The sequence below is a fragment of the Rhamphochromis sp. 'chilingali' genome (genome assembly GCF_963969265.1).
Source record: "Rhamphochromis sp. 'chilingali' genome assembly, chromosome: 9".
Taxonomy (NCBI): domain Eukaryota; kingdom Metazoa; phylum Chordata; class Actinopteri; order Cichliformes; family Cichlidae; genus Rhamphochromis; species Rhamphochromis sp. 'chilingali'.
The window spans coordinates 18194878-18207925 of record NC_137936.1 but is presented as its reverse complement, the minus strand read 5'-3'; the positions used below and the strand labels follow the sequence as shown (position 1 = coordinate 18207925).

The 13048-nt window shown below is 40.7% G+C and overlaps 1 protein-coding gene across 2 annotated transcripts; it reads right to left on the bottom strand.

The window, feature by feature from the left end:
• Positions 1–759: 759 nt before the first annotated feature.
• Positions 760–12615, bottom strand: b4galnt1b (beta-1,4-N-acetyl-galactosaminyl transferase 1b). Of its 2 annotated transcripts, XM_080890804.1 has the most exons (13): positions 12390–12615; positions 9687–9788; positions 8491–8713; positions 8237–8413; positions 6968–7074; positions 6687–6724; positions 6420–6600; positions 3750–3842; positions 3458–3645; positions 3238–3378; positions 2906–3143; positions 1829–1917; positions 760–1673 (listed from the first exon to the last, which is right to left on the bottom strand). In XM_080890804.1, the coding sequence occupies exons 3-13, from the start codon at positions 8703–8705 to the stop codon at positions 1614–1616; spliced, it is 1527 nt and encodes a 508-aa protein (XP_080746930.1). In that variant the 5' UTR covers positions 8706–8713; positions 9687–9788; positions 12390–12615; the 3' UTR covers positions 760–1613. The 2 variants fall into 2 exon arrangements, with proteins under 2 accessions (XP_080746930.1, XP_080746929.1); XM_080890803.1 differs by having other exon boundaries at positions 760–1917; positions 12390–12606.
• Between the last annotated feature and the right edge of the window lie 433 nt (positions 12616–13048).

Sequence of the window (13048 nt, the reverse complement as noted above, 5' to 3'; positions counted from 1 at the left end):
TCCTTTGAACCAACATCACAACATTGAACACAAGATTTCGTTTTTTTTCCCCACACACATTTTTTATAACATTTGAAATGAATGTAAAAACTCTCATAATGCTCAAACAACTCATATTTTTTTGTTTTGGGTGTGGGGGTGGGTGGGTGAAGCAGGCAGCAAATGATTTCTGTGTCCACACAATAAACATCACTGTTAAAAAAAATTCTACATCTGTCAACACTTACAAATTAAAATGTGAGACAAATTCTTCAGTACACAACTACATACAAACCAAGCAGCAGGAACACTGCTGTTAGTTTCTTCCATCAACAGAACGAACGTCACATTTTGGTGAAAAATAGAAATGAATTAAAAGTCACAAACAGATGCCGGTGTAGCTCAGAGCAGATCAGGTTCGATTCCGATGTGCTGCTTTCTGACCCGACACCCCCCTGCTTACTTGACTCTCTTCACTGTTCTATCTAATAAAAGGCAAACAAATTGTTAATAAATTAATAAATAAAATAGTTACAAATAAGTCGATATTTCTCTTGGGGATTAAAAAAAACAGTTGATAAATCTCTGGCACCTTATTGCTAACAAAACAAAGTTAAAAAACTTGCTTAGGAAACAAATACAGTGATACAAGGGTGCCATCTAAAGACCATGGTATAAAAGAACAGCATCACCACTTGAGTCTCTGACATGCAGGAGTGCTCCAAAGAGGAGTTTCAGTATAAAAACTGTATTCTTGCTTCATCCCCCCCCCCCCCCCCCCTTCTCCATCCTCTTTTCATAATGATGTGAGTATTTTACAAGTACTTTAGTTCAACCAATGTTTCTTTTGGCCACATGTAAAGATCCGGTGGTGAGCACTCAAACGCCTCGTTTTCCTCAGATGCTTGTTGGGGAAACAGACAAACAGCAGAAGACGACGATTACAGCTGCTCCCGCAACCAGGTAACACCTGATGAACTGAGACCAAAAGGTTCTCCTCCTCAGATCTTACTTATCTCTCCATGGGTGACACAAAAGGATTCTGGGTAATGGGCAGTAAAACCATAATGCACACACAGATTAAAGCACCCAAGAGCTAGCAGCATCCAGACCTTTGGCACGGCCAGTCAGTACCAGAACCCGACAAATGAAAAGACTTGGAACACGTTCTTCATGTGGCATTGGCAAGGAGGTCACACTGGAGCTCTGAGTCTGCAGCTCTGTCACTTAACTGATAGGGTTTATTGTCACTGACAGAAAGACCTTGTTCCAAGCTCAATTCTATATTCGGCTAGTGCAAATCGAAGGAGAATGCATGCACATCTACCCAAAACAGCATGACAATGAAGTTACACTGGCTGCTACCTGTTCGGTTCTCCCAAAGCCTGGTCTTTGTGCAGGGTATGAGCAAGATTCCTTTATGACTCGAGATGTTACTGGGCACTGCAGCTCATTTTCTCCTGTCTTCACACCAAAAAGGAAGCCTAAATTTTTCTGTTGGGCTTCTAGATGCTAGAGGACTTTTTAGCTCACTGCAGAGCTGTGCACTGACAGATAAAACATGCTAAAACTGCTCTAAAGGCTGAAGCTGGAAAAATAATTTCAAGGTTCTCAAGAGAAGGCAAACCAAAATTTTATCTGACAGGGCGTGGGGGAGGAGAACTTCTTTGGCAACTCGGGGAGAGCGGAGGAACCTTTGAGAAAAAGAGGAGAGGGGAAGCTAATTATGAGTCAAGCACTGAAACCGATTCTTGAAGTACAGGAGGCCGTTTTTGGTGTGCGTGGCATCAGAGGAGGCTGATGGGTAACGGAACTTGGCGTAGGTCTTGTCGCTCTCTGACTGGCTTACCCAGGGTAGTTTGATTTTGGTCGCGTGATTGACAATGACATCATCGCAAGAGCCCACATGGAGAGAGCCGAGGCCATCGATGAAAAACTCTAGAAAAAAAAGGGAGAGGGGTAAACATCCCTCAGTGGGTCAGGAACACTTTTAATTGATGAAATATTTCAGGTATGAAAGTGAGGAGAAGGTGGCGTGAGCTAAATGTTCCATTTAAATCAGATTTCATTCATTTTAATGTAGGTAAATTAAAGCCGAGCTGCGACTCCTCCATGGTGGTGTGTGCTGATAAGAAAATGTCACAGCATAATTTGCTAGCAAAAATTATCTTGCACACGTTATCGTCTCAGTAAGTAAAATAAGATATGAATCTTTTTTCTTAAATTGCTAAGATATTGTTGCTATCAATACCTTAATCTGAGATATTCATCTCTCTTTTATTCTTAAATGATTAAGGAAACATTAAATTAACTTGATATGGCACACAAATTGACTCAGTGCTGCAGGAGGATAGAAAAACAATGAATATGAATATACGATAAAGTGCAAAAGTCTTGAGTTACACCTCATTTCTATATATTTTTCTAGAACAAATGGGAAATAGGTGATCAAAAACAGTGTTTGTACAATTCTAACAAGCTTGAAAGTAAATATTTGGTTTTACCACCTTTCTCCTTAAACACAGCCTGAGCTTTAGCTTTCCTATAATTTCTTGAAGCAGCCTTCAGGAATAGTTCTTCAGGCTTCTCAAAGGACATTCAAAGCTGAGTGTTTGCTGCCTTTTGTTCTGTTTTCTGATCCCACACTGCTTCAACAATGTTGAGGCCTGGGTTCTGGACACTCAAAGAAAGAAAAACTTTCAAAGAGCTTCTGAATGCCTGAAGAAATATTTCCCAAGACAATTACAAAAAAAAGAATGGTGGCTCAAGACTTGTGTATAAATGCGTAAATAATAATAATGATAACATTTTTTTTTCTTTTCAATTTTGGCATATTTTTGCATCCGGCAGTCAAAACACTGAATAAATAACAGATGGCATGATGCTAAATTTGCTCCTTTGATATGAAAGGAAGCCCTGTACTCACCCAGATGAGCGACCCTGGTGAGGCGTGGGTCAAAGCCGACCTGCTGGACTTTGTCTGTGCGAGCTAAAAAGAAGTTGATGACCCCATCAGTCACAACGCAGTTGGGGAAGCCTTCAATGACGTGATGAAATCCTCTCCTCATGTGTAAACAGTCACCATCTTCCTCTCCTGGCTCAATGGAGATGGTTTGACGGTAGGTGGCGGTGTACCCCGTGGCCTCTCGCACTGCACCACCCACCTAGTTCACACACATAGATACACTGTCTCTACAAGAGCCCCAAAACTTTAATATTAACTGAGAAAAAGAAAAAAAATATTCTTCTGCTACTCACTAGATCCAGAGTGGTCCTTTCTAAAACATCTACAAGCTTCTCCAGCTTGGTGTTGGCTGTGAAGATGAAGTCATCATCCACCCACAGTACGTACTTCGTGGTCACCTGGGACACGGCCAGGTTTCGGCCGGCAAACCAACCCTAAGAGACGCAACGCTGAGGTTTAGATTGAGATCGCATCACCAGTGACAGCAGGGAGAAGACTTCAGTGTGTCCTTACCTTTCCAAAGGGCATGATGTAATGTTCGATGTAAGGCCCAGAGATGGTTTGGGGATTTTCACTGTCATCAGCTATAACTATGGTAACAGTAGGGTAGTATCTTCTGATGCTGTCGATAAGATCTCTAAGCTTATCGTAACGCAGGAACGTTTTTGTGGCTATTGTCACGAGGGCGCTGATGTTGTACTCTGCAGAGAGTTGATGGAGGAAAACTGACTTTAGAAAGTGCTGTTTGACTCAGAAAGGACGTCTGACTTTAGTTACAAACACCGTCAACATGCCGGTGCTGTACCTCCTTTGGATCCAGTGTTGTACAGTTTAGGTGTTGTTCCGTGTCGGATCTTGATGCTGAAGACAGCTTGATGTCCCTCTGTCTCAAGCTGCACTAAAAGACCCCCGACACAAAAAAAACACGAGTATCATTAAGATAAAACTATGAATGCCTCACTCTCATCTGGTTCTCGTAAAGCATGTAGACATAACAATGTCATGTCTTTGTACAAAACCAATTTTTCAGACCCTCAGGTTAAAATGCTAAACTCTACAGCATTTTATAGACAATTCCAGTAAAAAAAACAACACAAAAAAACAAAACACAAAGCACTTTTAGCTCCTACGGCTAATTTACCTTTCATAAAAACTCTACAGGGTTGGGATGACAAGTAAAGACAGATGTTATTAACAGATATTAACCCCCAGGCCGAGTCGTTCGGTACTGGGACGCGAGAGTTGAAGCTCAGGTGTGAAATTTATGGTTTTCAGCATTTTTATTGTCAACTCGGTTTCCCTGGGTCTTTGTAGTTGTGTGTCTTATTTTGAAAGAAATATTTAAATGTTACCATAGTGACCAGAGAGCATTAAGGGGCAGAGAGGAGGATGTCACTCGCAATGTTGTTGGCACATTTTCAGGAGGAAAATGCTAATAAAGTTACACAATTACAAAGTGAATTCGCATTTATTATCATATTTACAAATTACCACGGTTTTTGTCTTGGTCATATCATTTTATTTTGTTGTATTTATCCGCGACACCTTAAAGGCCAGTTCGTGAAAATATTGTTTGACACTGGAGGTTGGGGATCACTGTATTAAAGCATATCCAGTGTTTAAACGGCCAGTTTAAGGAAAATATTAGTTCAGTTTAAATTTGATGGAAGCAACATGTCCCCAATTGAGACAGGAAATGCTGGAAAAGTAAGTGTTACTAAAAATAGAAAAGAAATAGCTAGAGGACCATTTAAGGAAAAAAGAAGCATCTTAAAAAGTTTTCTCAGAAGTAAAGAAGGGGAGAGGTTCACCAATCTGCATAAAACAGTGTCTACCGATTGTGAAAGAATTGTGTTCCTCACTGTAAAACTGTGAAGACTTTAAATATCTCGTCATCTGCAGTAAAAAAATATCATCGAAAGATTCAGAGAACCTTGATAAATCTCTTTTTGCAAGGGACAAGACAAGGCAATGTCTTGTTTCTGTTGGTTGAAATGGCAAAAAGTTGTTAAAAGAGCTTTAAAGACAGTTTTTCACTGTGGGTTTTACTTTTTCTTGTGAGACAGGAACACGGGGTTTGATGCACCAGTCCAGCTATGGTCATGTTCAAGTGTTCAGATACATTGTCATCCTCAGCGGAAAGATTGTGAAAGCCTTTCCTACTTGTGGTTAGGCAAATTCGATTTAATGTCCTACATCACTCAGATGCGCGTGCATTAAAGACAGACATGATTCTGTCATGAAGACAAAATGCTGATCTGCCTTTTTGTAAAAGGTCCATACTCTCATTATAAAGACTCAATGTATTTTCTAAGTTTTGCTGTGAATAAAATCGATTGCACTCAGTTTTTATTTACATTTTAAAAAGTGCCCCAGCTGTTTTGAAACTGGGTTATACTATACAGGCAGAAAGTCAAAAGACAAGGGCAAACATGCCTTCAGCCATTCAGGTTTTGTGCATGCTTACTATTGTTAATTTTGTGCGAAACAAAGAGGCTCTGATATCAGACTGAATCCTGCTTGGTTGCCCAATTCTAGCTCAAGAGAAACAGCTCTGCAAATAATTTTCTCTGCCAGGAATACCATACAAGAGCAGGTGTGAGGCCACTGAAAAGGGAAAAAAAAGCAAGGTACACAGAGTAGCTTAGTATAAAGGCTGGAGACACTCGGGAAGGTTAGCCACGTCTGATAATGCGATGATGGCAAACAAACAAAACAATCCTGGTGTTGTACAGACAGTGCTGGGGAGTAACGGAATACATGTACCGCCGTTGCATATTTAAAATACAAAATATGAGTAACTGTATTCTATTACAGTTACTTTGTTGAAAAAAATGGATTACACTGCGGTATTTTCCTGTTTCATATGTTAGGCTATGCCCTCTCTATATTTGGTAATTCCACGCCGGTGAAAACCCAAACAAAACGCGCATGAAGAGGCTCTAATGCCTGTGTCTCAATCTCGCGGCCCTACTTGCGGGCCGCATAATGACGTGAAGAAATATTTTTTTGAATTTTTACTCCAAAAATGATTTAATATCAAGGCAATAGGCAGAGTGTTACAGGCATAGCCCTAAAGAATGTAGCCTCATGGGCAGTGTAGTCCGTGCAGCAGGGAGAATGGACTGCTGTACCCGTTATGTGTCTGTGAGCACGAGGGAGGGAGAAAAAGGAGAGTCTAAAAGTATGAGTTGCCACCTACCAGAAACGGGAGATGGAAGCATGCATGTCAGTCACCTCCTGCTGTACCTTCGTATATACTGTATATGCATGATCAAAGTATCAGAGTTTTCATCTAATGACCGAGAGTGAAAAAAAATCCACATATTGCTTTAAATTTAAACACAGATTCAAATTAGGGTGTGAGATGATTCTTTTTCTGTATCTTTACTTTCTCCTTTGTGGAATTTGCTGAAAAATACAGAAGAACAAAGTCCAGAGCTGATAAGACGGTGGATTGTTTCCGAGGGCTCACCTGTGTCTGCCGTGCTGGGATGAAACAGCGTGTTCGTGTAGGTGACGAACTGCAGCTGTCGGTTCATGTTCGGCAGCAGGCGGCTGGAAAGAGTCATGTGCATCTCGCCATCACCTTTGATTTTCACCTCGTCTACCTCCGCGGCCACATTTAGAGTTCCCAGCGTGGCAGTGATGTTTATCTGCATATGATGGAAAGAATAGCGGTCAAGGTCAGAGGACTGCAGGCATCTAAAATATTTAAAGACAGACACTTTTGAGCACTCACTGAGTAATTATCTCTGGGAAGGTCATGTAAGGCCAAGCCTGGAAAAGGAGAAACAAACACTGATTGATTTTCAGTCCATTTCCTGTATGCACCAGCTGGATAAATAAGGCCTTTCAGAGGGGTGACCTTACAATATATGTAGGTACAAAGAATATCCAGTATATAAACCACCTCTAGTTCAGGTTAATTTTTAATGTTTAGGGGCCAGTTTAACTACTTTCAAATGATAAAACCATGAGACTTTCAAAAATATCTGAGTTGCTCACTCGCTGAAGTCGTACCTGGGATGATGCTTGTTTTCAGGGGTCGTACTTCCACCCCCTGTGTTGGATACTGCAAGGGGCTGTTAGCCTCAGCAATAATGAGTAGATCTGCAGGGGTCTTTGACCTGAAATGAGATTTTTTTTTCCATCAACAAGCACAGCAAGCAGAAAGCAGGAAGCTCTTCGCAAATAACAGTCACAATTACTATTATCCGCGGATATCATTATTAAAATGACCTCACGTTTCTTACTGGAGAGCAAAGCTTTTGATAAAAACAAGTTTTGTCGTATTAGGAATTAATTTCAGTACTTCTGAAAAGTTTAAATTTTTCTGGAAAGGTGGCTAATTTTGTGTTACTTTTTAATTGCCTTCATCATTTCAAATGTTAATAACTAGAGTCAGTATTCAGTGGATTTTGTCTCACTCGCTCTCTCAGCCAGAGTTTATTCAATAAAGAAACTGAAAATTTAGTCTGAGTGATTCATAATAATGGCGTCGGGATTTGGATTGTGACAGCGTCTGTGTTGCATGTAGAAGCCGCGTCGATGTTCACTATGATGCCTCTGTGTTTCTAAATGGAGGGACAGTAACTGTGTGTGTGTATGTAAGCGTGTAAAAACTGCAGATAGTAAGATTAAAAGCAACAGTATTTTATCTATACTTGCCATTGTACAAAATTCATCTCATGTAAACAATAACGTGACGCACAGCTTGACGTCAAAAAAAGGCGCTCACCTTTGACGTTGCGTGGCTAAATCTCTGTTTTCTTTGTACAGACGTAAACGCAAAACTTGAGTTTTTAAAAAACCTCTATTTTCAGTGATCCAAAACGCTTTTACGTGTGGACGAAAGGCCCGAACAAATAGAAAAAGCTGCATTTTCAAAAATACCCGTCTATGTAGCCTTACTAATGCACAACTCCTGCACGATCCACAGAGATGCGGGGAGGTTTTAAGGCTGCCAGTTGTGTACAGGAAGCAAGCAAAAAGCAAGGTCTGTGTTTATATATGTTCTAATGCATGTATATTCAAACCGCGTAGTAACAAACCACAAAGCGAAGCAGATCAGCAGATAGTGATGTGAGATCATGGATGATTTTCCATGTTAGAGATAGATAAGTCTAAAAAACTATTTCCTGTAGCGTGCACTGAGACAGATGGATTATTTCAAGTAACACATTTTGTTACATCATTATTTAATTTAAATAAAACAACACATCAGGCCACATAATAATATTTTAGCCACACAGATAAAAAAATGTGAAACATCTCTTAAGTACTCCTTACCTCGTCTGAAAGCTGCTGTACTCTTTAGCCCGTCTCCTCTTCATCTCCTCCAGCTCTGAAGCCTCGAAGGCAGTGTGCAGCGGGTGAGCTGACACCCGCGGGAACAAGAGTTGTGCGAACGGTAGGTTTACCCCCCCACTTTCGCCCTCACATATGCATCCATTACGTGCCAGCAAACTGGACAGATTATAAGACACGTGTGATCAGATTTAAGCTCAGGTCCGTCCGCTTTGGTTCAAAATAGCATTACTTACCTCGCCACATTATCCCTTACATGGAAGGGAATATTGCTCAATCGATGGTCTGACTCAGGGACCCTCTCTTCCAGATGCCTCTCTACTATAAACGCTGGTCGCTGCCAAACATCCACTGTGGTATAACCCCGAGTGGGCCACGAATGGAGGAGAGCCAGTACTAGCACCACAGACACCAAGATGACTAGCAACACCGTCTTCCTCATGGACCGCATCCTGGAACCTGTCAGAGATTAGAATGCTGGATGACGCTCTGGTTTCTATAATTATACTCTGACGATATTTCCGAACAGGAATGCGATTTAAGTGACGGGAACAAAATCAACAGTCTCTGTTTTGTGTGACAACTTTGTGAGGTTTTGCTAAAGTTAAAAGGTTATGTCATCCCCCTGCACCACCCCTTCCACTTCAGCTCAACCCCAAAAACAGCCCACAGGAAGTTGTTTAATCGCAGTTGTTTAATTATAGTCTCAGAAGATTTTCTAAGTCGTCACCACAGCTACAGATCGATGGAAAATTATTCGCATTTTTGTGGTTGCACTCACAGTGGAGCCATTAAAAGAGCTCTATATATCTGCTGAAAGGATCAGCATAATGAAATCATGAATGCCTTCCGATCCCTCATTCCCCTCCCATATTTTTTCTCCTCGATTCTTCTAGAAAATTCTTCTAGAAACTTGCCAGCACACAATTACTTCTTTCTCCTCCAGCTGTGAGAAACAAAAACTCCATTTCTGATTCTGCATGCACTTGGGTGTGGGCGAGATGGTATTCTTGTAAATGGATTGCTCATATTGTGGGAACGTAAATATTATACACAGCTACAAAGTAGGAATCCAGCCTTCTTGTTAAAGACATAAATGCTTACATCTAATGATGACGACTTTGTTTATGTCCAGAGTAGGACATAGTGTTAGAAATAATGTAGAAAACCTTTGAAGTGATGGAATCAAGACTCTGTCTCTTGTGTGTGTGTGTGTGTGTGTGTGTGTGTGTGTGTGTGTGTGTGTGTGTGTGTGTGTGTGTGTGTGTGTGTGTGTGTGTGTGTGTGTGTGTGTGTGTGTAGGCTTGCTTACAATGACAAAATTCACTGCCACAAATGGAGGAGATAAGACATTAAATTAAACATTCTGTAACCATTTAGCAGACAGACTTTCATTTCTAGCAGTTTAAAAAGTATTTATAGGAATATATACCTCACTGCCTCTATCCAGTCATTGAAAGGAAAACCTCTGTTGACACCTGCATCTCCAGAAACCATGTAAACATTCGTGGAAATGAGCAAGCGCCTTCTCCATCTGGAAAGAACAAAAAAACAACTCAAAGAGTACAGACTGAAAAAGTGGATAACAACTAATAATAATATAACAGAATGTACTCTTAAGAAACCTGAAGTGCATATAAACTTATATTATCATGAGGTAAGTGACCATGTAGTGTCATTAAGTGACTGCATGGTACCACAGCTGCCGGGGGAAATTAGTTTTTGTCACGAAATCAATCAATGTAGAGCAGTGTCACAAACCACGGAGGCCCCAGGAAAGTGCAATCAAACGGTGAGTTTATTAACACCCAGGAGAAAACATCAGCATATGTCTTCTGACAAAAATACATGTTGAGAACACTTTTAAAGCAGTGAGGTATCCGCCCCCCCATGGCGTAAAAATAGGTTAAAGACGTCAGTTACAGTAAATGGTACATTTTAGATGGCTATAAACAGACATAGAACTTCTCATTCCTATAACATCTTCCAAACAAGGTAATAACTTCAAGCCTTCGAGGTCTCTGAGGGCTGGTTGTCGACTCCGGTCATCTGTTACCAAGTAGGCTAAAATGCAGTTGGAAGCTAAATGAGTTAAGGCCTCAGGCCTGACACATTCCTAGATTATATGTATTGTAAGCATGTCTGTGAAGGTTCTCAGTCATACAGGTCATCGTAGTCAAAGGAGCTTGCAAAGAAAAGCGTCTGGACTTCTTTAAGTTGCTTGAAGACGTTTCAACTCTCATCCAGGTTTCACAATGAACTCACCCGAAACTCTGGCTGATTGGGACCCACACCCAGTTTCACACCTTGGCTCAGGCGATTAGAGGATCATCAGGGGGTCCTTTTGTCCCTCTGTGGGGGGTCACTCCCACTAGGTTTATATCTGGGACTCTCCACCATTTGACCTTAGAACTGAAGAAGCTTCTCGGATGAGAGGTGAAACATCTTCAAGCAACTTAAAGAAGTCCAGACGCTTTTCTTTGCAAGCTCCTTTGACTATTGTAAGCATGCATGCAATTATCCTTCTATGCTTTAGTCCTTTTCACAATAGATTGTGAAGACTCGCGCTTCATAAAGCTTAAGACCTTCTTGTAGACTAATGCAATAACTCTAAATGAGCACAAATATTATGCAATGTGTATGAAATACTCCTGGCTGTATCTGTAATAAAAGTTAACATAATGAAAGGATCCTTAAATTAACATCTTCAATAAACAACTTTAATGCAATATCAATACTGTGAGAAATATTATTAAATGGAATAATGCTGTAGAATGTTATTAATGCAATTATAATGATGCAGGTTATATGGCAGCAATAAAAGAATTTCTGTATCTCCACATTTTACAAAGGGCTGGAGGGGAAAAACTAAATCAATACAGGGGAAAGATTAATAGGATCAGAACTAGCAATGTTCCTCTAAATCAGCAGATGGCTTACAGATGGCTTTGGCCACTCACTGTCGTACCTTTCAGTCTAGTTCTTGAATAATCGGTAATCTGCTATACCTCAGAGTTTTCTTGCAGTTTTCATTATGTTAAAAAAAAAAAATACAATTTAGAATTGGTTCTTTGCCAAGTTATTAACTAAATGTGGACACCACACAGGTCATCCCCTGATTATGTTTGAATTGTTTATAGATCAGTGGCTTACAAAACAGCAATAACAAAAACATTCCTGTGAGATTGCTCAGGTACAAGGACCAGACTGAAACTAGGTCAATAAGCAGCCAACGACTTTGAAAGAAAAATGTTTAAGACCTTCAGGATGTCTACTTTTTAAATAATTACAAATCTGGCTTCCTGGAATCAAAATATAAAAAATGAGGGGTTGGTCTCGACTTTTTGCATAGTACTGTATTTCAACAGAGATTGTAAGGTAAGACAACATGACATGATGCATATCTGTGAAGATATGCCTGCAGTAATGCAAAACATTGCTTTGCATTACTGCAGGCCTCCCAGATTTGATCTCCCCGTCTGAATGATAATTAGCAGCGATAGTGGAACAGCCCTAAGACATAACAGATAATCTAAGCCAATCAGAACATAGCATAGCTGTGTGCTGCACGCTGTTGTCATTAACCTAAAAACGAGCCTATGGTAGGGAGTGCCGCGGTGAACATGCTATGGGCATGCATATAGTCCGTGGGTTCCTACCAAAGATTTGCTCGCATGTTTCGGACTATTTGGGATAATTAGCACAAAATTAGCACACCTTCCTTCGTACTGTGAAACATGAGGAAAATATGGAAAAAAATAATGCGAATGTGTGTACACAAATCCGAGGTAGCGAATATAAATACCCGGCTAAACACAGGCCTATTAGCCCTCCTTATTCTGAGTGAGAGCGCAAGAAAACCCATGCATCCGAAATTATCTTTAAACAGCACTTCTAATATGCTGAAAAACATCTCCAGAATAAAGACATACTGTGCATTTAGTTATTTTACCACCATGTTAATGTCAAAAATTTAAAAAAAAATCTCACGCCTATCCCCTCTTTGTCTATCAAAGAAGCTGTCAAACGTTCAGTCAGAGCTGAAAAACAACAACCCCAGAAAAAAATCCCCTGCCGAAGACGGGGACACAGCAGCACCCCACTGTAGAAAAAATCAAATAACCCCAAAGCTCACCTCAGTTAAGACGCACACACTACAGACTCTTTCACCTCCCTGCTGCACGGAGCTCGCCCCTCTCTCACGAATCTGTTCCTCGGAGGTCTTGAAAACGATTATGCGGGGGGAAGAGGCGCAGAGAGGAGCTGCCGCGCATCGCAGCACTGCAGGCTGTTGGACGGATGCTCCCCCTGCAGCAACAGCGGCTGCAGCGCAGCGGTGAGCGCACCGATATCGCCGCTACACCAGACTCATCAGCGGTCAGTCAGCTGAGCACGCACACACACAGACATAGAGGAGAGGATAACACTGAACTGACTGCACGATTTCTCAAAAAAAAAAAAAAAAAAAGGAGAATTATGATCAAACAATAAGATTTATGTCTACATACATGTTTAGATTGGTGTGTGTGTGGGCGTCTGTGCACACAGTCGATAAATATGTGTACTGCTTTTTCAGCTTTTATAGTATCTCACCCTCTGTACTTCCCCTCCTCTCTGGTATTCTGTTAAGGAATGCTTTTTTTCTTCAAGGAACTCTTGATTTTTTCCTCACCAGATATTTAAACCCAGTAGTTTGACTGCACTTTTCGCTCAGCTCGGTGTGTACTTTTTGGGTATCATATGAATCGTTTTATTGTTTTGTCATTATTTTACCTAATTGTTATTGTAAACCTT